The sequence below is a fragment of the Physella acuta genome, unplaced genomic scaffold (assembly GCF_028476545.2).
Source record: "Physella acuta isolate Inbredline_101_S28 unplaced genomic scaffold, ASM2847654v3 ptg001057l, whole genome shotgun sequence".
NCBI lineage: Eukaryota > Metazoa > Mollusca > Gastropoda > Physidae > Physella > Physella acuta.
This window is the reverse complement of record NW_026732574.1, coordinates 679,777-706,031: the sequence shown is the minus strand read 5'-3', so window position 1 is coordinate 706,031 and position 26,255 is coordinate 679,777. Positions and strand designations below refer to the sequence as shown.

The 26,255-nt window shown below is 44.8% G+C and overlaps 2 protein-coding genes across 5 annotated transcripts in view; both read right to left on the bottom strand.

The window, feature by feature from the left end:
* LOC131955133 (uncharacterized) overlaps positions 1-3,730 on the bottom strand; it is a 61,572-nt gene extending 57,842 nt beyond the window's left edge. For all 4 annotated transcript variants that reach the window (XM_059319110.1, XM_059319112.1, XM_059319113.1 and 1 more), the window contains exon 1: positions 437-3,730. In XM_059319110.1, coding sequence (XP_059175093.1) covers positions 437-3,061 — 2,625 coding nt within the window. In that variant the 5' untranslated portion in view covers positions 3,062-3,730. The remainder of the gene's footprint in view (positions 1-436) is intronic.
* On the bottom strand, positions 3,117-26,219 carry LOC131955159 (serine-rich adhesin for platelets). Its single transcript, XM_059319149.1, has 5 exons — positions 26,208-26,219; positions 24,529-24,592; positions 8,944-14,067; positions 3,192-8,160; positions 3,117-3,132 (listed from the first exon to the last, which is right to left on the bottom strand). Exons 1-5 carry the CDS (start codon positions 26,217-26,219, stop codon positions 3,117-3,119), a joined length of 10,185 nt encoding a protein of 3,394 aa, XP_059175132.1.
* Positions 26,220-26,255: the final 36 nt, after the last annotated feature.

Genomic DNA, 26,255 nt, shown 5'->3' with positions numbered 1-26,255 from the left:
AGCCAGCACCAACACCGTACACCTCCCCCACCCTCCCATCCTACATTACCGCTACGACTGGCTTTAGATGCACTTAATGGACCAAAAATCTATAACTTTGGATTTCTTTTATTTAAAAAAAAATATTCGACATATGCAAATATAAAATGAAAGCTCTTGATTCCGTAGAGATCTAATTGACCAACTTAAAAGAGTTGAAGTTTTTTGTCAAGTCAGAAACAGGATTATAGCCATGTTTCTTTAACAGATCAAAGGTAATTTCAGGATTTTTCAGGTGGAAATTTACTCTTCTTCAAAAGGAAAAACGGGATTTTATTTAAAAAGGGGAAGTAAAATCTCCGGTTTGAAATTTAAAATCAAGTAAATAAAGGCCCTTATGTGTTTAAATCAAGCATGTTAGTTTAAAGAAGGTGTACACGTGACAGGAAGTACTCACCGGCTTTTCTTCAGGTGTCCAGAGTCTGCGCGAGGGTCTATTTTTATCACCGTCGTGAGTGTCCCACACGCTGACACTGATCAGTTTGGCGCTCTGCATGTTTCTTCGTGACCCTGACCTTGGTGAGGTCACCGACGATTGGTCGTATGGGTTGTTGTCCACGCTGTCTCCGGAAGATTCGCTCGACGGTTTCAAGGGTAATCCGGTTGGGTGACTTGGAACTTCCGGTAACTTGACGTACGGCTGGTCTTCCATGACGTGTTGAAGCAAGACTGGAGCCGATCTGGTACTGGTCAGGGATTTCTTCAAGGGTAGGACGGTAGATGTCATGTCTTTGGCATCAGATGACACGTCACTGACAGCACGTGCGGAACATGCCGTTGATGAATCAGTTGCCGGAACAGCCGGCCGTACCGTTAAGTCAAGTGCCGGAACAGCAGATCGAAGGATCGCATCAGGTGATAATGTGATCACAGGTGAAGGGGGAAGAACTCTCTCTGGCACTGTAGGAGGCGCCCAAACAGTGCGTTGAGTCCTGGACTTAGCCCGTACGTCAACCACCGGGTGAGGATCTGCCGGCTTATGTTCCGGCGAGGATGCTGTTTTCACGGACGTATTTTCTTGGAATTCCGTCAAAATCTTAGAGATTAACTCGGAAGCCGAGGGTAACGTGTCTTCCAGCACTTTATCCTGCGTGGATTCAGAAAGTGTTGAGTGATCATCGCGGATTTCATCGTTGTCAGCTGAGGTGTATGGAGGTGCAGCGGGTCGTTGACCTGGTGTTTTCCTGTAGGTCGAAAGTTTGGGTGAAGTGTTGTAAGTGGCGTCTCGGGCACGGTGACCGCGGTTAGGGGCCGCGGCTATAGACTTCTGGAACCGCTTCAGGCTCTCAGCCACAGTCGGCCAGGTGTATTTCTTCTTGGGGTCCTCGAGCTCGGCCCTCTTGTCCCCATCTGGGTAAGTACATCCTGCCTTGTCCCCATCTGGGCCCCTGTCTTCTGCCGGCGTTTCAACAACTTCCGTTTCATCGGTGAAGATTGTTTCGCACTTTTCCTCATTGGGTACGACGCTGTTTTTCATGAAAATAGTCGTCGGTCTATGAGCGGCTACAGCTGGGCTAGCATTGTACGGGTCTATCTGGAATTGTTGTGAAATTTCATGAGAACGTCTTTCAGAATTCCGTACAATCTGTTCAGGAATATGTTCTATATTTGGAAGAGAAATTTGGCCGGCTAATGAGTCTCTTGTCATTTCTCCATTAAACGGGTTTTGTAGAGAGATGTTGGCGGGTTTCGGCGAGTTCATCAAAGTTTTAGCGGGCATATTTGCATCAGAAATAAGGGAGGTAATTCTCTCGATGGATATATTTTCTTTATCTCCCTTACATTCTGAGCCTATTTCATCCACGATCAAATTATCCTCGACGCTAATGTTGGAATGGTGAAGAAAATTGGTTTCTTTTATAATAATTTCCGGTCTTTTTCCTTCTGTTTCGGTGCTTACACTAGCCGCATCTTGTTCTGTCTTTGTGGTTTCAATAACTATATCTGCCACCTCTGTTTCTCGTGTAACGAAATTAGACGATGTTTTCTCGTTTGTTTCCGTAGTAGTGTTTGTTCTATAAATAGAATCCGCTACAGTGACGCTCTTTTCACTATTCGCATGGCAAGAGTTGAGTTGTATTTTATGTCCAGTTACAGAAAATGTTTCATGTTTTCTAGAATGTTCCACAGGTCCAAGGTCGCCGTACAAGGTGTCTTGTATAGATGACGTGTCGAAAGTTGTCGAAATGGACCGAATGTTGCATTCTAACAAACGAGAGTTCGTGCATATGTTTGCACCTTTAAAATGTTCACATTTTTCAGGATCTTCAACTAAATCACTGCTGGATTTACACACACCTGTTTTAGTTGTCTTTTTGTCAAAATCTTGACTTGACAAGGCAAGATCGATTACAGGTGCTAACTTTTGACCGTTATTTATGACGTCATTGTGGTTTACAGGTGAAGTAGATTCAGTTTTGACTGAGTGGCTTGACTGCGACTGTTGTACGTCTGCCATGGACGCCTGACTGAATTCCATCCCACATACCACCCCTACACCCAACACATCTGCTCTGTTTACACTAGCAGCTTTACCGGCAGATAACTCCGCCATGTTGGATGATGACCCAGTTTCAACTGGACACCAATCTACATTGTTGATACGACACGTAGTTTCCTCTAGTTTATTTTTGTTTTCGGTCGATGGTCTATCCTGGACTGGTGAACTCAGAAGGTCACTGGCCGAAGGAGAATGTGTCCATACAAAGTTTGCTGGATGGTCAGACTTGGAGCTGAGCTCTTGTGAAGAGGTGGAATTTACTGGAGTGATCGCGTGGCAAATGCTGGATTCCAAAGATTCGGCTGCGAATGTCTGATCATATCTGGCATAGTCGTGGTCAGGTTTTGGGGACTCGTCCAGGTAAACTTTTTTCCAGATCCCCGAGTCCCCCCGCGCCCATTTGTACTTGCGTGGAGGTGTGGGGGAGAGTGGGGGAGGGGCTAGTGAGGTGCTGTCTTCCGGTCCTGAAAGTTTGACCTTGAAGGAATCTTTGATGGCGACGACGCGAGATTTTTTGATCATTGACTTCCATTTATTGACAACCCTTGCCTCCCTACTCTGAGCCTTGGTGTCGCCGCTAGGTGGCTTGTCGTCTGGTACAGGTGAGGTCTTGGCTTTCACAGGTGTGATCTTTTTGTCTTCTGGCGGGCACGGGGATTTGGAGCGGGCTATCTCCGCTGGTTCCTTAGAGGAGATCTTGCTCAACAGTTCACAAACTTTCTCCAGAATAAACGGGCTCTTTTCTTTTGGGGGGTGGTCCGGGTGGGGGGACGGGCTCAGTTTGTGCGGCTCCAGATGGTCCGGTTTGGGTAGCGTGCAGGCACTGAGCGTGTTCCACCTCTGGAAGTTGAAACCCCCGCACGTCTTGGGGTTTCTCGTGTCGTCAGATGGAACATAGACCGGATCCTGGTCTTTATACACCAGCTTGGCACTCTCGCTCACAGAAGTCTTTAACTTACTGTCTACTATTTCGTTACCTTTTTCAAAATACACGGTGGTTATATTTCTAATTCCGGTGTCGGTACTGTAAGATCGGTGTATTTCTGTTTTATTGTCGAATTTATCGGATTTATTGAAATATAAGTTCTTTTTCTCTGAGACTTCCACTCTGGTACCGAGGTTGTGTGTGTTTGATTGTAGTTCCTGTGTGTTGGAATCGTGTGGGTGCTTGTCTGGTTTCTTGTTGTACAAGACAGGTGCTTGCTTAGTGTCTGTGTCGATTCGGTGGTGTAGTTCCCACTGGTGGGTGGCGTGCACAAGTTGCATGTCAGGTTTTGGTGCTGTGGGTGGTGGCGATTTGATGGTCTTGCTGCGAGTGACCACATCATGACCACCAGACCGGTCAGTGTGTTGGTCATCTACTTCAAGTGAGCCGTATTGCTTGCCGGGTGGATGTGTGAACAAAGTAAAGCGAGGTCTTACCTCAACGACTTGGTTTACCGAAGTTACTGTGTCCTGGTTACCGCAAGAAATACCGCACTTTGTAATCCTCGCAGGGTTTGTCTCCGCCATATTAGAGTCGATGGTCTGGGAACATTGTGGAGACAGGGGGTGGGGAAACTCCTGGGTAGTATCCACGGGTCTATGAAACACAGAACAAGCACGGTTCCCTTCTTGTAACGAGGCAGGAATTAAGTCCACAAGATCCGGGGCGCTGGTGGGTTTACCTGCAGACCAGCCAGACGTGATCTCGTCTACTGCCACATGACACACGCCAACCCTGGCAGTGACCTGACAGCTGCCCGCTACCACGCCAGGCGCGGGTAATGCACGGGGTGATGACAGCTGACCCCCAGGTGTTCCATAACCCCGTGGGTCGTCAGAACAATGTCTAGTCGGGCCGCAGCATTCCACAGATCCGCTGGTACAACCGCCGGCTGTCTGTACACACATCCCCTGCCTTAAGTCTGTGTTTGATACATTCTCCTCCTGGTCACGTAATGACTCACTCGGAAGCACGCGCTCGCCCGTGATATTGTTTATCACCAAGGCTGAACTAATCTCAGACTTTTTATCCCCGTGGGTATCACACTTGTCGGAATCCTGCGCCGCGGTAAAATTAGAATCAACAACACATTTCTCAGGGTGAGTAAAAACGGTTTCATCAATTTTTTCATTCAAATTGTTCCAACTTTTTATGTGTTGGGGTTGGTGGCTGTTGTCGTGCCTCTCGCTTGAATCGCCGTGTTGTTCGTTAGCCTCTGGGAGATGAAGCGCCTCATTGTGCGAAATATGGAAACCAGTTTTTGTAAAGATGTCGTCATCTATAAATGGAAAGTTCTGCACGTGTGCTGAGTCCATGGTAAGACTCTGGCTCACGAGCTCTGTGTGCTGTGTGCAGGGCGGGGGCGGGACTGAAATGTTTTGATTGTGTGATTTATCACGGGATTTAATTTCAGTGACGTATGGTTGGCCCTCGTGACCTTTGATATCTCCAGCGAAGGTAGATTGAGGGTGAGTAGTATCCGTGTGTGCACGAGAAGTAGCTTGTGGTTTGTTTACCTCGGTCATGTGACTGTTGGAGCTATCGTGACAGGGGGCGGATACTTTATGGTGAGTACTGTTTAACTCACGTCCAGGGGCGCACGTTTCAGGACTGGAACCCAAGTCTGTGCCGCCCCTGTCCTGACGTGTGCCGCCCCTGCCCCCAGGAAATGTGCATATTTCTCGTGTTTGTGTGCAGCTCTGCGTTAATCTCGACTCGAGGCTGGGCGATAAGCGAGATAGGAGCCCGTGTGAGACTTCCTGCAATATTTTCTCGTCTCTACCGCCCAGCTCCAGGGTGCTGAAGTTTGCCCCGTGTGTCGGGCCGCCCGATAAAGAGGTCAGCACGATGACTGGTTCCGTGTGTTTGCCGCTGTATACGCCTGTTACAGCAGAAGTTGCTTCAAGGTTAACGTCCAGTGACGTCACTGTGTCCATCTCTAGCTTCGAGTTGTCCTCCATGTCTTGTGTCGGTGACGTCATTTCCGGTGATTTGATATCCGAGGAGTAGCCGCTCTCGAACAAGCTGGTCTTTATGTCCGGTAGGTCATCTTGACCCGTTATGCTGTCTTTTGGGATGGTATCCGATAGGCTATCATCTATGGGGGAGAATCCATACTCCCCCAAGCTGGATGTTAGTATATCCATCTGTGTGATCAGCCGTGAATGGATGACGTCATGTCGCGAATGCGTGGAACTATTTTCTGTCGTTTCGTTCATCTTTGATGAAGTTTTAGTGTCCATACATTGCGTAGGGGTATCCGGTGGCGGCGGTTTAAAAGTGCAAAGGTCACGCGACACGGCGTTGTTTTCATCGCAGAGGTCGCCACGCTGCGTTTGTTTGTTTTCTGTAACGGTGTGTTGGTTGGTCGTGTGCTGGTTGGCCGTGTGTTCTACTTTCCGTCGACCAGCGTCCAGCGTGGTATCTTTGTCCCTGTTCACTCGTAGCTCGGCGGACTTGGGCGTGGTTCTATTTATAGCTGTTACTTTGTGTGAGGTGGACGATGATTTGGTCAGTTTTTGGCCAGTTAGCGAGGCGCTGGATGGCTCGTTGCGCTGTTTTTTCAAGCTTGTTGTTGTGGCACTGGTTGTTGTTGCTGTGGTACTGGTTGTTGTGGCTGGTCTGGCGAGGGCTGTGTGACGACCAGACGGTCGCTCGTTTGGTTTGGTGAGCGAGGTTTTTAACTTTGCCGGTGAAGATTTTTGGTTTGTTTCGTTCACTTGAGCGGGTTTTTGTTTCACCGAGCCGTTAGTGGTGGGGTGTGCTGTGGTGGGGTGCGCTGCCGGGCATGGTGACGACTGGGCGGGGGTGGCCGGCCCGTCCCTGTGAGCGGTGACAGACGAGATCTGAGATTCACGTTCTTGAGATCTGGCTTTTAAAACTGAGATCCTCGAAGTTCCGATGAGCTGCTTGCCTCGTTGGTTCAATTTGTGGGAATCGGTATCGATTATTAGAGAAGTCGAAAAAATGGACGGGGACCGACTACGCGGTTCCGATATTGTGGTCGTTTTGGAAGAGCGTTTTGGTTCTAGGGATAGGGAACGGGAGGGGAGGAGGGAGGGGGTGACCTGGTTGTCAGCTATTCTTTGTTGTCGAGATCGTCTTTTCTCCTTATTCACAGATGAAGACGTTAATTCCGTGGAGTTATCTGTAGTGCCGTTACATCCAAAAGATTCTGGCGTGTTGATTTGTGAATGCACACTTGAGCAAAAGGTAAATGGAGATGTATTGGAGGGAGAAGAAAGACGAATAACGGGGTCACTGCTCGCCCCGCCCCCCGGAGAGTTTGACCGCTGGGGGATGTTATTAGATCCCGCGCCGGTCGGGTCAACGGACGGGGAGGGCGGGGTTTGTTGTGGTTTTAGGTCAGGCTGTAAATGACCTTGACCCTCCGTGTTGAGTTGAAGATGCAGGAGCGACGTTAGTGAAGAGGCGTTGTTGTCCATGTGGCATGCGGGTGATAATACTAGCGATGTTCGAGTCGATGAGGACGGTGAGCGAGTTAGATAAGGAACGTACGGCATATCCGAGCTGTCAAAGTATGGAGTTGGTGCTTGCTGGGGGATGGGCGAGGATAAAGTGTTCTCATACCTTGGGTTCAAATCCAGGCTGCGCCGAGGCGTGGACGAGCCGAACACACCGTGTAGCGTATCCTCCGTGTTAGCGTGTAGCGTATCCTCCGTGCTCTCATCTGACGTCACATTACATTCACGCTCCGGTGTGTCATGCGCATCCCTCCAACTGCCGGCACCCAGCGCCTCGGTATCTGACGCTATCAGCTTCGCCATGCCCTCCCCTGCCTTGCTCGTCCCACACCCCTCAAAATACGCCAGCTCCTCCGTTGCGGGGGACGCCGCCGCCATTAATATATCTGACGTAGCGGATTGGAAACTCGACTCGGAGCACGATGACTCACTGTCCAAGTTTTTGTAGTCCTCTATTGCGTCATTATCGTCTGGAATGGTGTTATCTACAAACTCATCGTCGTCTTCTTTTTCGTCCGAGTCAGCCATCAGCATACTCCCCATGGCGGTATCGAATGCGGTGTTGTTTAGGCTGTAATCGCTGAAGGTCTTGTGCGGGAGATTATCAAGCAGGTACAGCCCTGCTGCTTCAGGGCTGTCGTCGGCTGTCTCCTCCCTGCTGCCACACCGGACCTCGGAGTTCGTGGTGGCTGAGTAGGACACTAGGTCATCTCGCGAGGTCCCGTCGCTCGATTCCGAGAATGATTTCGTCGAGAGTAATTTATCGTCCTGAGAGCCTCGATTTGACAGCGGGGTGGTATCGATACTGTCACTCTCTTCGCCATCTTTCGTTGCCAAAATCTCCAGTTCTTCCTCGAAATCCGACGAATCGATGTCGTCTATCATGATATTTTCCTCATTGTGTAATGCTATGAACTCTGAACCCGCCCCTGACAAACTTTTAATGGAAGCGAGGGTGAATTTTTGATGCTCCGAGGGATCAATACTGAGGTCAGCGTCAATGACGTCACAATTTGATTGGCCACTACCACTTGACCTAGTTCTATGGGACGATTCTTTCTTCAAATACTGGACGGTTTCACGTTTTTCACAAGTGTCCGAGTTATGGTCCCTGTCTTCTTGTGTTGTGGCCTGGGAGTTGGGATGACCGTCTGAAAGAAAGTAAAACACAGTTACGTCGTGTTTGTTTACTAACATTAGTGTAGCCTGGACATTAAAGTATGGATGTTATTGCAAGCAAAGTATAGAGGTTGTATATCGAGATGATGATGGGGTTATTGAAGTATGGATGTTATTGCAAGCAAAGTATAGAGGTTGTATATAGAGATGATGATAGGGTTATTGAAGTATGGATGTTGTTGGTCAAACTGGTGGTGGTGATGTCATATTGGGTGTGTGTTGGACATGTAATGGTTGTTCATTTAGTTGATGGATCAGAGGTAATGTTGCGGGGGTGGGGGGCGGGGTGGGGGTGGTGATGTTTGGGGGGGGGGAGTAGTATCGTGATTTGGTGTGGGGGGGGGGAAGGGTGGAGGTATTGTTAGGATGTGGGGGTAGTTTTGTGATATGGTTGTAATGTGGTGGTGTGAGGTAGATAGTAATATGGTCTGTGTGGAGGGTATGATGTTGGTGGTAAATTTTGTGGTAATGGCTAATGGTAGTGGTGCTGTGATGTATGTGTGTGCATGGGGTGGTGGTAGAGAAAGTAATGCTATTTAGATGTTATGGGTATATGGGTATTTGAAGTAAAGTGTGATATGTGATGTGGATGTTGGAGGTAAAGTGTGATAAGTGATGTGAATGTAAAGCTGTGACTGGTACTAACATGACCCAATGTTTTGGACTGCATGCGTGTAAAGATTTCCCCCTGTCCTAACAATAGTAGTAATGTGTAACCCAAGTCTGACCCTGACCTAGAAAAAATGCCCCCTTACCTGTAGCAGTTCCCTCCTCCATCTGGTCAGGCTGACCACACACATGGTCCGCGGCCACTGAACCGTGAAGGTTCTCGTGGCAAGAAAAATAAATCAACTCATTACTGATAAATCCTTGAGAGTTAATCCGGTTCGAATTTTCACACAGATAATCCTCAGAATAATCCAAAATCTCCTGGCCGTCCATCGGGTCATCGTCCGTCCATGAGTTCAGGTCATTTTGTACCGTCTCCCCGTCTACAGCCTGACAAAGAACAGTGGAGAGTAGAGGGGAGTGAATTACCTCCCCTCGCATGGACCGTGTAGCCTCCCCTTGCTCGTGTATTCGCCCATCATTTCTTTGTGTCTTCCCCGGCGACTCGTCCATGTGAACGGCAGCGGCGTACAGTCCCAGCGCCGGTACGGAGGGCGAGATAAAAGCCGCTCCCACGAGTTGCCGTGCCGCTCCCTCCCCTGCCCGTGTTTCGGAGATGGGTCCGTCGGAGTGTTCCGATTTCTGGACCCCGACTGGGAGAGGAGCCTCAGATGAGGGGGTTTCCCTCGCGCGTTCATTCGCACGTGCAGAGTCCGAGAGAGGTGATGAGCAGTCGTGTTTACCTTGACTATCAGAGTCGGAGATAGCAGGGGTGGGGGCACACAAAGATGAGGGAATTATTGCATTGAGTGAGCCCGGCGAGGGGGATAACTCGTCATTTTTTATTTCATCGGTTATTTCCCTTTCGTCTTCAGCTTCGTCACATATCTGTGTAAAATTAGTTTTTTGCGAGTCACTATCGTGGAAACTGTTACGTTCTATGTGACTATCGTGACAACAGTCATTTAGCATGTCACGATCGTGATACTCTCCTTGGTGATTGTCACGATCGTGATCATTGTACTGTGAAGAATCAGTCGAGTGTAAATCACATGTATCAAGTGTTGGAGAGTCAGTAGTTTCCTCACCAACATCATCTACATGTTTTATGTCAGCAACGATGCGATTGGTTGTTGAAGCTGTTATCCTATTTTCAGAAGATATCACACCGGGACTCTCCACCTCATTCAACCTTCCCATCTTTTCATGAGCAACTCCTGTTCGCTTAATGACTGGGTTTTCTTTTTGAGTTACTGCCCTTGCACCGCACGATTTTATTTGCCGTTTCTTTTTATCTTCCAGACTTTCGGTTTTGGCCAGAAAAGTTTTCTTTAAAGTTTTACCTGGCAAGGTTCCCGTGCTGGAAGTTAATGTGGGACCTGGGTCGGTTTTAGCTGGGAACTTTGTTGATGCTGGCCGTAGGGCAGAAGTGAGTGCAGACGTTTTGTTTGCTGGTTGTTTATTTGGTGGCGGGGGTGTTTTCTTTTTGGGGGAGTCGGGGGGTGGGACGGGCAGGGGGTGGCGGGGAGGTGCAGGTTTACTACGGCGGGAGCTGATGGGACGGGTGTAAGCTGACGTGTAGGTGATGTCCGACACGACAGAAGCCGTGTCGTCATCAAACCGGCTGTCGACGGAACTCTCCCGCGTAGTGGCGCGAGATCCGACAGCAGATTTTGATGACGTAGGCAGGAAGGTTTTGGTCGAGGTTTTCATAAGGCGTCGTGTAGGAGGCAGAGTCGAGAGGTCCTGAAGTCGAGATTTCAACAGCTGGGAGTCTTTTAGACTCTTCTGCGTGGAGAGCTCTTTGAGTCGAGACCTTAACAGCTGGGAGTCGATGTTTAGACTCGGGTTGGTGGGTGAGGTCTTGTCAGTTTTTGGTTTCGAGGCTGAGGGTAGTTTGGTGGCTCTCCCTTGTCCATCACTAGACGTCTGCAGATCTTTGTTTCCCCCCTCCCCGGGCATCACGTGACTAGTTTCTCTGACGCGAAGGTTTCTGTTCTCTTTAACATTTTTCTTGAACCTCAGCGGTTCCTTGCCCCTCTCCCCACCCTCCCTGAGTTGACCCGCACTTTTACTGACCTCGGCACTTTCAGCTGATGTAGCGCTCTCTCTGGAACACTTTGACGTGAGATTGATGCCGGAATCAGCCGGCAGGCGGCGGTCGCCGGCATGAACCGGATCGATAGTTATTTGCCGTGTTTCGTCCATGCCGGCAGTTGAACCAGCGTCATGCCTATTTTTAGAATCACGAGGTTGAGCGCGCAGAGACAGTTGTGAGGCTTGAGAAGCAGACATCACATGACTCGGGTCGATAAAGGTGTTGTCGGTCTTCTCGCGATGGCTTGCCACATTGGACGTCTCAAGTTTTAATTCCAGATTCTCCGGTACAGCTCTGTCTTCGCTGCCAGAGTGATCCATCGGTTGTAGTTTACATGAAAGAGTTGCGTTATTTGTGCTCTCGGGTAGTTGTTTTTGTGTATTTAGTTGAGTCTCGAGGGATTTGATTAAAGTTAATTTGGTTGTGGCCTCGGTAATTGGTCTGGGAGATTTGGTAGAGAGTGAAGTGACTTTAGCGGGAGTCACGTGACGTTTAGACACAGGCAACATGGAGTCGCGGTGAGATAGTTGTTTTAGTTTGTTGGATCGCCGAGATCCTGGGCTGGAGATCTTTACGGGAGCAGTTGAAAGTTGTGGGGCTTTGGTGGTGGATGATGTGGTTGTTGTTGATGTGGTTGATGTGGATGTCTGTGGTGCTGGTGGTCCATGCAGTGATGGTTTAGCGTCTGAGTTGTCCGTGGTGTAGGGTCGACTGGGGGAGGGGGCGGGGCTGGTGGAACCACCCTTGGTCCTGTCCTGGGGTGACTGGTTGCTATGTTGGGGGGACTGGTTGCTATGTTGGGGCGACTGGTTCCGGGCAGGGGAAGGTGACAATGATTTGCACCTGGGTGTTAAGGTCAAGGTGATGACATCCTTGCCGACATCTTGGTCGGATTTAAACGAGCTCACCATTTCCGACGAGGGACTTTTGGGCTCCGATTGCGTGGGCGACGTCACGGGCGACAGAACATCCGGAAATGACGTCACGCCGAGGATGCTGAGCCTCTTTCTCGACCTGGGGGATTTAATGCTCGCTGCCGAGTCGGAACAAACGTTTTCTTTACGGGAAGCCTTGCGTAGGATAGGCGATACCACGTGAGCACTTTGTGAGCATGTGTCGCTTGTTGAGTTGTCAACTTCTACACATGTTTGAGCTCTACCGGAAGTGGCCGTCGGGCGTTTAGAGAGCTTCCCCGAGGAGATTTGAGAGCTGTCTTTGACTCCGATGTGTTGTGGTTTGAGATTCGTTAGTTCGGCGTCACCTGGGTGGATCTCACCTGAGATTTTACCTTTCGAGGCCGTCGGGTTTTTGATTTTCGAGAGCTGGGACTGGGTCTGTCGGAGAAAGCCGAGCGTGAGTACTGTTCTGTTTACAGGCGCGTCTTCGCCTGGGGTTTTGGCTGCGGTCCTCGTGTTACCTTGGCGGGGTTTATTTTGTCCTGCTGGGGCGCCCACAGTTTGTCTTGTCTGAGATGTTTCCTTGGTTGAGAAAGTTTCTTTCGTTATCGACTGCTTCTTGTTCGCACGCCGCGCGATCTGAGTTTTTGGTTTATTTATAGTAACAGGCTCCGCCATTGTTTTTATGGAGTGTAAACTGGAGGCAACGATCAAGGAGGTTGTTGTAGATCGGTGGGAGGGGCGGGGTGGTATTTCATATAACACAGTGCAAATTTCAGATAAACTTAGTTTACTTTTAATTAAGGAATTGTGTTCCCTTGTTCCTTCAGAAGAGAGGGTTGTCTTCTCTTGTTTGTTTTCGTGGGTTGTCGGACTTTTCAGCTGACGTAAGAGACTAGCTCGAGTTTGTCGCACGTGAAGCTTCTGAGGCCTGCGTGCGGGGCGGGACTGTGGTACAACATGGACAGTAACTCGCTCACTGCTCACATTTTCAGAGTTGTCCAACGTGTTTTCACATTTTGTGCGTGTATTGTTGTCTGTGTTGGGACAAATATCTAGGCTATAAATAGCATTGTTGGCACCGTGAAGACGTGTGTTAGCTGTGTGTAGACCAGAGGTGTGTGTACTTGATACGATGTGCTGCTCAGGTTTTAGTTTGGTCCTAATCGCACCATCGCTAACATTAACATGTCCTAATGCTAGATTTTTCACAGAAGGTTCTCGACGACTTGAGATAAGCCGTACCCGGTTATTTCCCTTAAGCCTAATCCTCCCCACCACCCTACTCCCCCCTCTACTACTTTTTTCTCGTTCAACGATTGGTCCATGGGGCGTGGCAGTGGAGGCGCCATTTTGAGTTCCAGGTGATGATTTATTGTTGGAGTAAACAGCAACTACTTCACTTCCTGTTGGTCGAGTAAGCTGGGTAACTTGGTCGGCTTTACTTGAAGTGATACTTAGTACACTAGGGCGAGATTTATTGTGGCGTAAATTCTCTAGATTAGAGGTTTCGTCACCGTTTTGAGAGGTGCTGATAGTGGTGTGAGGGGTGTGAGGGGTGTGGGTAGCTGAGGTGGTGTAACACGTCTGTATGGTTGGTGTGACGCATGGGACGTCAGACGTATGATGCTGGTCAAGAATAGAGTCTTGATTGGGCAGGTAATTAGTCTGTTGTTGATTGTGTTGTTCGGGGCGAAGGTCAATGCGCGACCCACACGGGGGAGATTGGACAGGTAAAACTTGACCGAGAGTAAAACCGGAAGTCTCGCTGATTGGCTGGGCTGGTCTGCACCGGATGTTGTTGAAACTGCTGGGAGAAAATGCTGACGGGTGATGACGGGAGGCTTTTAAACCTGTGGCGATAGCCTGATCAAAATGTAAATCTTCAGGGCTGAATAGCGCAGACAGAGTTGCCTGTTTGGCCTCGAGATTTGATTGGTTATTGGCATCTAATGACGGCGGGCTGGCCGCGGGGGTGTATTGATTGTATTGGGTTTGATCAGCGGATTCACAGACTAAGCCCTTTCTAAGGGGGGATAAGTGGGGAGGTAATGATGATAAATGCTTGTCTCCCCGGCCGTTAAGATCGATGTGCTTCAAGCAGACGACAGTGTCACGCTGACCAGAGATATCAGGCGAATGTTCTGGAAAACACGAGTCAGCACTTTTAGTTGCCCGGGCAGTTACATCGATGTGATTAGGGTTAACGTTTAGTCCAGGGTTAGGGTTCCGGTTAGTTAGGCTGTCACTGACGTAGTCGGATGGTGTGACGTCACCTGTTGACAGAGATGAGAAATATGGCATCATAGGTTCTTGTATGAGTCATATACATACATTTCACAATTAGCATATGCATTTAGAATCAAGAAACATATACTACAAACAGAAATATGCGAGGAACTACTGAAGGAAATAGATACTTGTCACATAGCAATAAAGTAAAAGAACAACGCCTTAAACCCCATGAAATAAATATAAAACAAAAAACACCACAAACACATACACGTATCATATATAGTATAAATACTCCGAAAACACAGACATATCAATACAATATAAATACAATCAAATATAGCATACATACTCCACAAGCACATACACGTATAAAATATAGCATAAATACACCATCAACACATACACGTCTAAAATATAGCATAAATATCCACATAAGACAAAGGCCTACACGTATCAAATATAGCATAAATACGCCACATAACACTCTACAAAAACAAATACATTCCACACCATACGGTCGATTTCTTGTGTCAAATATTCGACACGTCAAAATAAATTATGTTTTTTTTTGTTTCCCTTCCCACATATCTTCTCTACAGTCTTACAGTCCCAGGATTGTTGTTTTAACAAAACAAAGAAACGCCAAAGTCATTACTCCAGGATTGACATCCATCCCAATTAACATATGACCTAATTCGATCAACCCAGCCCTCGTAATTTACCAATCGATAGCCGTCGCAATTCCAAATAAACAGGTCAGGGTGACCTTTGTTCGGACGCTTCAGGTGGATCTGGAACCAAGGGCGGTAACCTAGACAGTTCGATCTGTGACTCGCGAGATGTGGGCCAGGGTAGGTGAGGGGGAGTGGGGGGGGGGGGGGTTTACATCAACAATTTATGCCTGCACAGCAGTAAAGATACGACTTTAATGTAGCCAATATAGTGCAACAACCACGGCAGTAAAGATACGACTTTAATGTAGCCAATATAGTGCAACAACCACAACAACCACAGCAGTAAAGATACGACTTTAATGTAGCCAATATAGTGCAACAACCACGGCAGTAAAGATACGACTTTAATGTAGCCAATATAGTGCAACAACCACAACAACCACAGCAGTAAAGATACGACTTTAATGTAGCCAATATAGTGCAACAACCACGGCAGTAAAGATACGACTTTAATGTAGCCAATATAGTGCAACAACCACAACAACCACAGCAGTAAAGATACGACTTTAATGTAGCCAATATAGTGCAACAACCACGGCAGTAAAGATACGACTTTAATGTAGCCAATATAGTGCAACAACCACAACAACCACAGCAGTAAAGATACGACTTTAATGTAGCCAATATAGTGCAACAACCACGGCAGTAAAGATACGACTTTAATGTAGCCAATATAGTGCAACAACCACAACAACCACAGCAGTAAAGATACGACTTTAATGTAGCCAATATAGTGCAACAACCACAACAACCACAGCAGTAAAGATACGACTTTAATGTAGCCAATATAGTGCAACAACCACAACAACCACAGCAGTAAAGATACGACTTTAATGTAGCCAATATAGTGCAACAACCACAACAACCACAGCAGTAAAGATACGACTTTAATGTAGCCAATATAGTGCAACAACCACGGCAGTAAAGATACGACTTTAATGTAGCCAATATAGTGCAACAACCACAACAACCACATCAGTAAAGATACGACTTTAATGTAGCCAATATAGTGCAACAACCACAACAACCACAGCAGTAAAGATACGACTTTAATGTAGCCAATATAGTGCAACAACCACAACAACCACAGCAGTAAAGATACGACTTTAATGTAGCCAATATAGTGCAGCAACCACAGCAGTAAAGATACGACTTTAATGTAGCCAATATAGTGCAACAACCACAACAACCACAGCAGTAAAGATACGACTTTAATGTAGCCAATATAGTGCAACAACCACAACAACCACAGCAGTAAAGATACGACTTTAATGTAGCCAATATAGTGCAACAACCACAACAACCACAGCAGTAAAGATACGACTTTAATGTAGCCAATATAGTGCAGCAACCACAACAACCACAGCAGTAAAGATACGACTTTAATGTAGCCAATATAGTGCAACAACCACAACAACCACAGCAGTAAAGATACGACTTTAATGTAGCCAATATAGTGCAGCAACCACAGCAGTTAACATCCTACGCTTGTAACGTTTGTGGTTGCTTGTTTATTGCCTTTAAATTTTATCTCCCCTGATGTTTATGATCCAAGTCTAATAAAGGAAAAATCAAGTTTATATCGCGGTATAAATTTGTAATGGTGAACAGCGGCAGATCAACTTTATATCGCGGTATAAATTTGTAATGGTGAACAGCGGCAGATCAACTTTATATTAAAGTATACATTTCTTATGGTCAACATGAACATATCGACTGTATATTCAAGTATACATTTGTTATGGTCAACATAAAATCCTGTAGTTTAAAATCAAGGTTTATGTCACTATAAACAGACGATAATCACGTAGGCCTGCACATATTTGTTGAAGAATAAATTTGAGCAGACTCCGAAATGTTGTAATAATTTCAATAATTCACGAGAAATTAAATATTCCAATCTTGAGGAATCCCCCCCCCCTTCCCTACTCCACCCCCCCCCCCCCTCCCACCCCTGGGATAAAGACATTTCTGACTCTGCGAACTTTCTTGTCCGTTTAACACCTTTTAGGAGCTAACGAAGTTAATAACCAACTGGGTAATTGCCAGATATGTTTTCTATTAAAGATGCCAAATCTACCAGTGGTGATTTCACTTTACGACTAAAATGTTTACGTGAAAAATGAAAGTTTCCGTGTGGCTATTTTTAGCACGTCACGTACTCTTGAGGATGGTTTTATCCTCATGTTTATGTGAGAGATATTACATCAGGTGTTCCATCAATAGGTTACAGGTTCCCTGAGCGGTTCCCCCAATAGGTTTCTTGTACCCTGAGCGGTTCCCCCAATAGGTTTCTTGTACCCTAAGCGGTTCCCTCAATAGGTTACTTGTACCCTAAGCGGTTCCCTCAATAGGTTACTTGTACCCTAAGCGGTTCTCTCAATAGGTTACTTGTACCCTAAGCGGTTCCCTCAATAGGTTACTTGTACCCTGAGCGGTTCTCTCAATAGGTTTTTTGTACCCTGGACCAGTGTTTCTTCCAGACTTTTTTCTCCGAGAGGGGGGGGGGGCGGTAGACTTTCTTCGGGGGGCGGACACTGTTAAAAGTATATATTTTCTATATAAATTTCATTTCGTTCGGGGGGGGGGGGGCGGTAGAATTTTTTCGGGGGGGGGGGGTCGGAGAGATGCCTGGAAGAAACTCTGCCCTGAACGGTTCCCCCAATAGGTTACTTGTACCCTGAGCGGTTCTCTCAATAGGTTACTTGTACCTTGGTGGTGCAGTTTTCGTAGTTAGTGAAAACAACGTTAGTAATGATGAGAAAAGGAGAGCTCAAATTAGTGAGTTCATTAATGAGCCCGTGGATGATTGATAATACTTGTAAATTCTATTAGGAGACCAAACGAATACCTGAGAATGGTTTAAATCATAAATTAACGTGGCGTCATTTTTGTTATCATTTATTTAAAACTTAGAAATATTTAATTAATATACTAAAGACCAGTCTCTCCCCCCCCCGCCCCCACACACACACGAAATATCAAGTCAATATCTAGCCACTTCATGATGTCATAACTGACACAGTGACCTGACTGTGACATTTAACCACTTCATGATGACATGACTGACACAGTGACCTGACTGTGACATTTAACCACTTCATGATGACATGACTGACATTTAACCACTTCATGATGACATGACTGACATTTAACCACGTCTTAATGACATGACTGACACAGTGACCTGACTGTGACATTTAACCACTTCATGATGACATGACTGACATTTAACCACTTCATGATGACATGACTGACATTTAACCACGTCTTAATGACATGACTGACACAGTGACCTGACTGTGACATTTAACCACTTCATGATGACATGACTGACATTTAACCACTTCATGATGACATGACTGACATTTAACCACGTCATGATGACATGACTGACACAGTGACCTGACTGTGACATTTAACCACTTCATGATGACATGACTGACATTTAACCACGTCATGATGACATGACTGACACAGTGACCTGACTGTGACATTTAACCACTTCATGATGACATGACTGACATTTAACCACGTCATGATGACATGACTGACACAGTGACCTGACTGTGACATTTAACCACTTCATGATGACATGACTGACATTTAACCACTTCATGATGACATGACTGACATTTAACCACGTCATGATGACATGACTGACACAGTGACCTGACTGTGACATTTAACCACTTCATGATGACATGACTGACATTTAACCACGTCATGATGACATGACTGACACAGTGACCTGACTGTGACATTTAACCACTTCATGATGACATGACTGACATTTAACCACGTCATGATGACATGACTGACACAGTGACCTGACTGTGACATTTAACCACTTCATGATGACATGACTGACATTTAACCACGTCATGATGACATGACTGACACAGTGACCTGACTGTGACATTTAACCACTTCATGATGACATGACTGACATTTAACCACGTCATGATGACATGACTGACATTTAACCACGTCATGATGACATGACTGACACAGTGACCTGACTGACATTTAACCACGCCATGATGACATGACTGACATTTAACCACGTCATGATGACATGACTGACATTTAACCACGTCATGATGACATGACTGACATTTAACCACTTCATGATGACATGACTGACATTTAACCACGTCATGATGACATGACTGACACAGTGACCTGACCGTGACAAATCCTGCCGGCGCCATGGCAAGTGAGGTCAAGTATGACCAATCCATTAGAACATTAGATCGTGGCTTTGTTACATAGCGACAGTTGGATATTGTGCAACTCCATTTAATAGAGCAGCCTTTACGTAACGGCAACAGGGAACAGAGAAACTCTGACATAATGGCATCAGTTAATGGAACAAATGTGACGTAATAACCGCTAGAATTTATTCCCTGTGACGTAATACAGGCAGTGAGTTGAGAAACTTTGGCGTAGTTAAAGCTGCAAGCAGATCCACTGTTACGTAATGACCGTTGACATCGGAGTCAGTATGACGTAATACACAAGTGGAACAGCTCCTGAACTGAGAGTACGTCAGGAACCAGCGAGTCGTAACAGGCCAGGGGTGCCCTCGGAGATCCTTGCTGGAAAAATTCTAGACGAGACAGGCAGGAAACAAAGGTTGGTCGGGGGTTATCCGATTATATTTTTAGACTGGCTGCTGATTGCATGTAATTGTTTTAGTCGGGAGACGTCCTGGGGTGGGGGTGACGGGGTTAGGGGTGGGGGGACGTCCTGTGGTGGGGGTGAGGGGGTTGGTGGTATGTGTCAACAGTTCTGGTTATGCAGACATAACATTCCAAATCAGACGTCAGGTTGTCCTGGATATTACAAGTGGCATAGATATATAGGAGTGTTCAACCGTTTGATACACTGTTAAACTCATGATACTATGTTAAACTATAACACGATGTTAAATAATGACACGGTGTGAAACTATGACACAGTGTTTAAATAAGACACAAATAATGTTAAACATACGACAGATGAGACAATCAACCTTACATGTCTGTCTGACAGAAGATGTATTTGACTACACTAAATATAAAAAATACATACCAAGTAGAAGGATTTATCCCTATATACATTAATACATTTAGCATAGGACAGAACTAGAAAGTACATACCGAATACAAGATTTATCCCTTAGATTCATTCATACATGTAGCATAGGAGAGAACTAAGGGATCGATACTTCTTGTTTTTGACGGAGAAATCGATACGATATGTAAGAATAGAAGGAAATTGTGTGTGCTTCTGACTGGCTGGTGGGAGGGAGGGGGGGGGGGGGGGGCTAACAGCACAGTTGTTTATGTAGGGGGTAGTGTATAGCAGATAACAATGATATCAATGGATATAAAGATTTTATGGTAGAAAGGTGTATGTTGTAGAGGGTATATGTGTTATAAGGGGGTTGTTGAGAATGCCACACAAGGGTATCCTATAATCCTGGTAATATAATGAAGATAGAGAGGTGTGTTTCGTGCTTAAAGTTATGATATAAAGCGATCATTTGTTTATGGTATAGAGAAGGACGTAGATACTTTACTACAGGGACATGGGCGTACGTTCTGTGATGTCTGTGTTCTTGATATTAAAGTTGATAGGTTTTAAATCATTCATACATCGAATTACCTGATGGAAGATTTACATCGAGTTATCCAAAACAACAGGGACTTTGGAAAAATTTTCACTAACAAAATGTGCTGAGGTTTGTTAGTAATCCTACACTGGTCAGTGGTCAGTCAGAAAGTGCTGCGTCAACAAGTTTGACAGCTAATAGACTTAAACACCTTAGATAGAATTTTATTACTGGGTCACGAAGGTAGACAACTCAAGGCCACTAAATTATTCAAACAATACCCGCAACACAATTTGGTATGAGATACACACTAGGTGCTTAATAGCCACATATTAGCCACACATTAGCCATAAAATAGCTACACAATAACCGCAGACTAGCCACAGACTAGCTACATAATAGCCACATACTAGCCACATAATAGCCACACACTAACCACATAATAGCCACACACTAACCACATAATAGCCACACACTAACCACATACTAGCCACACACTAACTACATATTAGCCACACAGTAGCCACATACTAACCACATACTAGCCACACACTATCAACACACCTGTGTTTACATCCTAGATCACGTGACACAATGTTTACATTATCCAACACAACACCACAACACGCGATAATAAAACCACCGCATCCTTAGTGTTGCGTCCAACACACCAGCGAAATAAAACAAGAACACTACCAGTAAAGGGACGAACAAAAGGCATGAGTTGTTTTCTTAATACACGCTTCCGGTCTGTTTAGAGATTATGGGGCCAAAATTCAACCATTGTTCGCCGTACTCTCGAAGATTTTAGTGCCTAACGTAAACACAGGGCCGATTAAAACTGGGCTTTACCTGTGGGCAGGGGCGCGCACTGTGTTATGGTTTGAAGTGGTGGGAAGGGGGTGGGGTATGTTCGAGACTTTAATTTTAATACGCGTGGTATCAAGGTGTAGAGAGTACTTAAACACTAGGGCAGTAGGGCGAGTTATCTCGTCTGGTAAAGGGTAGAGCACTAGGTCGTGTTATCGTGTGTGATTTACATCAAGGCAACAAACATGATATGCATCAACAGGTCTCTCACATTTGTTGCGGGGGGGGGGGGGGGGAGGAGGGAGAAAGATCAAAAGGGAGAGAACTGCCCATCAAACAGGGCCAACACAATTGTCAATATAAAGTTATTACACGTATGTATCACAAGATGTTGGATAGTGCACATATTCTATAACACAAAGTCAGAGGGGTATAGGTGGTCATCATTTTCTTATATTACGATGTGTTGGTGAATATTGCGGTTAGTCTAAAATAACACTGCCGGTGAATTAGATTCAATACATAGGCTCTGTGCAGTGTTGTGGGATAGCAAATTTGACCCGACGAGCTTACAAGTTTATTTTTTATTTGTATAGCGTGCACAATTTTTAAAATGTAATACAAACGTTTTTAATACGATTCCAATAATGTATGTTTTAAATTCACAGTTTTAAAAGTACCAATAGATTGCGTGAGTCTTTAGATGTGATATATTTTGAGGGTGGTAATTTTCGGACATTTTTAAACGTTTTGTGTGTACATACGCGAACATACATATATAACACTCATAACACACACACACACACATTCTACACTCATATCACACAATAAAGTACATATGCAAACAAATTCTTCATGGGCGAATCCTGATGAATAAGTTGAATGGGTGGCTGTAGACGGACATGGAAGTGTACCACGCCTATGGTATTGTTTCACCAGATCTGGTCCTATCGATATCATTGTCTGGCTCGCCATCCAGTGGAGCGTGACACCAGCTCAATACTGCTCACTGGAGCGTGATTAGTGACGTCAGAGAACAACACTAGACTAGCTGAGTTGGCATCTCCGCCACACGCAAGGATGGGGGGGACATGCCAGGTGGGCGGTTTGTGAATAGTGTAACGGTCAGTTGTATGCTGCTACAAGCTTGTAGCGGGGGGTAGCAACAAACGGAATATTTTGATGGTTATGTGTATGCATCTTGATGTATGTAAACCTACAGGCCTACATGCTCAGCAAATATGCATGGTTATTTGATTAACCAGATCCCCTCCCACATGTAATTAAAAGTTAAACACAAAGACTTTTGATACCCCCCCCCCCCCCACCAAACATACACACACATTTTGCTCTTACCCTAGCTTACCCTAGGTTTGTCTACAAGTCTATGTATGTGTAAAGTCATGTTTCTATGGTTAAGTCAACATTTAATTAGAATTGTCTACAGTCATCTTTAAAGTCACCATGTAAGTCAGACGTGTCTAGTCATGTGTAAGTCGGTGTGTAAGTCACCATATAATTAGAATTGTCTAGTCATGTGTAAGTCGGTGTGTAAGTCACCATGTAATTAGACTTGTGTACACCAATACTGACAGGATATTCCTGATCTGACATGGTACGGGAATAGATCGCGAACAATGCTAAGAATTTTGATGACAATAGTTATATCACATACCACAAGGGTTGTCGTTCTTTGTTCGATGATATTTATAGAACTTATAATGTTACTTTAGTTCAGAGGATGTAGGGAATCCATAACAACTTACACAATAAGGATTTTAGAGACCCTAGTTACTTATTTGGGTTTTCTTTGTTAAACACAAAGGCAATATAGTAGTCTGTAGTGAATTGAATATTAGGTTGGTTTGCAAGAAAGTAAAATTAGACACAGGGCTACAGCAGGAATAACTTTGTCTATGTCAAGAAAGAAGGGGTTGTTTTTTTTTCCTGATGAAATTAGAAATATATCTTGTCTAGTTTTCTTTAGTAATGGGTGCTCTTATTAAACTAACACATGTTGATTTTGGGCCATTGATGGTTGGTTATAATTGTTTAGAAAAAGTAGTTTAAATATTTTGCTACAATCGTGCAAAGCATTGTTGTGTTAATGTTGTTTTATCGAACTAGTTGTGCCAGAGTTGTGATATATAATTGTAGGTTTAATGGTTTCTATTTTGTTAAATGTTAAATTTACAACCACGTTATATTTAGTTACAATACTTTGTTGTGTTGTTAATAATTTAAATGATGTTAATTGTATGTTGTTATGCTTAGTTAAAAACTTTGATGTATTTTAATATATTGAGTTCTGCTATAAGCATGTCATGTTTAAATACTTTATTATGTTCTTAATATATTAAGTGATGTTATATGCATTTTGTTATGTTTAGTTAAATATTTTTTGTTGTTAATATATTAAATGATGTTATATATATGTTGTTATGTTTAGTTAAATACTTTGTTGTGTTGCTAAGGTATTGAGTGATGTTATATGTATGTTGTTATGTCTATTTCTGGATGTTCGCAGGATGTGTATAATTTGTTTACCTCTCCGTTCCGTTCTATACCCCCCCAACCCCCCCCCCCCCCCCCCCACCTGGTACACTACCTGATGTAAAGAGTACGAGTGGTTTATTTTGTATTTATTTTTGAACCAGATGAAAACAAGTTGCGTCCAAACTAACAGAGCTCATTAAAATGTTCGTACTTAAACTAAAAGCTTTACAGTAAACTAATTACGGTCCACTAATTATGGTCAACCAATTAGCGTCTCTCTACGTTAAGGATGAATGGGATGGTTAACTTTGGAACATATATTTTTTATTCGTCAGCCAGTCAGGCGTAAAATTCGGTTAATCTTAACTACACTACACTGATTAAGGTTTAGGTTAAGTTTAAGGCTAGAGTGTTGTTGTTTGTTATAGTAGTGGACACACAGTAGAGGCCATTTATACTAACCTAATACCTGACTGATTCTAATTTTGCACCTGCAGCGATACTAGTATCGATACCGTTACGTAACAATGTATCGTTGAACTTCACTGTTCTGATTTGAAAGAATATTTTTTGTCAATGCTAAAGTTTTCTTCAGTTATGTGAGACTTTGAAATGGTTGTTTGGGTACACCTAACCCAACAGAAATCTCCAATAACGTTCAAGAAAATTGAAAACTCGTCCATGTGTTTGAAGTTTTCAAGTGTTTATGGTTAGGTTAAATATTTTCATTCTAATGCTCAACCTAATGCTAGATAAAGCAACGACCTTTGTGCGATATGGGTTTGGTACTGCATAACGGAAGAGAACCTCGCATGAAAATTTAGTCAAGCGGAAATAAAATAAATCGAAACAAAATCGTTTACCTTGTGTCCTGTGTGTCCAACGTGTGTAGTGTGTAGTCCAGCACACCGGTGTGTTATTGTTCTGCTAGGTCTATCCGTATGTAGTGTGTCTATCCGTTTATAGTGTGTAGTTTGTCTATCCCTATGTAGTGTGTAGTCCAAAACGCCGGCGTGTTGTTATTGTGCTATCCGTGTTACGCGGTTATTATAATTTATCGTTTGAATACGCGGAGCTGAAAGTGGCAGACTGATCTAGATATGACGCCTCATGTGTTGGGCAATAGATTAGTTGTAGTCAGGAGATTGGATTCGCCTCGGGCAGACCAATGAGATTCAAAAGTCACGTGTGAGTCATAACGTTACGGGAAATTGGGTAAAGGGGACACTACTACGTTCGTGTTGACATTTGGAATTACGTCCCTTTTGTTTTTCCTCAATAGCCCCTTATCGTGAAGTATCTATCAATATCTACAAAGCAAGTTGTGTGACTGCGCTCTACTGTTTCCACCCCATCCCCCCCCCCCCCCACACTTAACTCGTGACATTGTTTTGACGTTATCTGAAATTGAAAGAGGTGGGGTTGGGAATAGGGTGGGGGTGTAAGTTGGAGGTACGATATAACACGGCTTTGTTTCAAAGTCACGTGACGGGGGGGGGGTGGTGAGTAGCAGATACAGAAACACGATTAGCCTTCTGCTAGCATAGTGGACAGGCAAAAGAAACGTTTGATTAGGGTAGGGGTGGGGGTGGGGAAGGAAAGAGTTGAAAATGTCACGACGCCGAATAAAACAACACATTCAGGCGACATGACGCATGATTAAAATTAACATTTCCTGGTTAAATCAATCAAATATTTTATCCGGAATGTGAAGTGTACTTGAAACAGCTAATAATAAAATGCACCCCCCCCCTGTATTCACTGATAGCTGTTTAGTATCGTAATTCAGTATTTCGCAAGGGGGGGGGGTGTTTATTTTTTTTAATTTTTTATTTAATCGCTTAATTATACACTTCTTAAAGTTATTGTTTACCGAGTTGTTAGTATTTAATGCCTCTTTTATAAAATGTGACAGACTAACGTAACAGACGTTGTCACATTTGTGACTGTTATGGACATCCAATGATGAATGCATACACACAAGGGAGATAAACACAGATGAAATATATTTTTTTTCCTTCAGTTCTCGTTCCTGACTGTTAAAGATTTAGAATTTCGACTAAAGACGACACTAACGCCTAATGGATCAGAAAGTAATTGGGCTGGGAGACACAGGAGTTTAGAAATGTTTTTGGTTTGTTTTTGTATAATGGCGGGTGGGGGGGGGGGGGGCGGGGAGACGAGGAAACATGAGATCATTGGTTTGTTGACAACAAAACAGATGTCGACAGAGGGAGGGGGGGGGGGGTAAATTGTCAACTTATAAACGCTGGGGCGGAGCAATTGTTTTTATAGACATATGAACCAATGTGGAATGGTGAGTGGGGGGGGGGGGCGGTTGTGTGTGGGGGGGGGGGGGCTTGTGTGCGTGGGGGATGCTGGTAGTTAGCTGCCCATCAACCTGCAGAAAGTTGGGTTGTGAGACATATGGGTGACAATACAGTAAACTGATATGTTACAGTGTGACGGGATCACGTTAGTGTGACGTTTTGTGACACAGTGTCCCCTTGCAGTGTTGCAGTGAGGTGTAGCATAATCTTACGTAATGTGACATTCTACTTTTAGAGAGGGATGATATAATAATATTAAA

What these genes read in the sequence shown, in the direction of transcription:
- LOC131955159 (XM_059319149.1), bottom strand. An exon ending in TTGGACACACAGGACACAAG is followed by an intron (nt 14,068 to 24,528) that starts GTAAACGATTTT and finishes CTCTGTCAACAG; the next exon opens with GTGACGTCACACCATCCGAC. An exon ending in GGAGGAGGGAACTGCTACAG is followed by an intron (nt 8,161 to 8,943) that starts GTAAGGGGGCAT and finishes ACTTTCTTTCAG; the next exon opens with ACGGTCATCCCAACTCCCAG.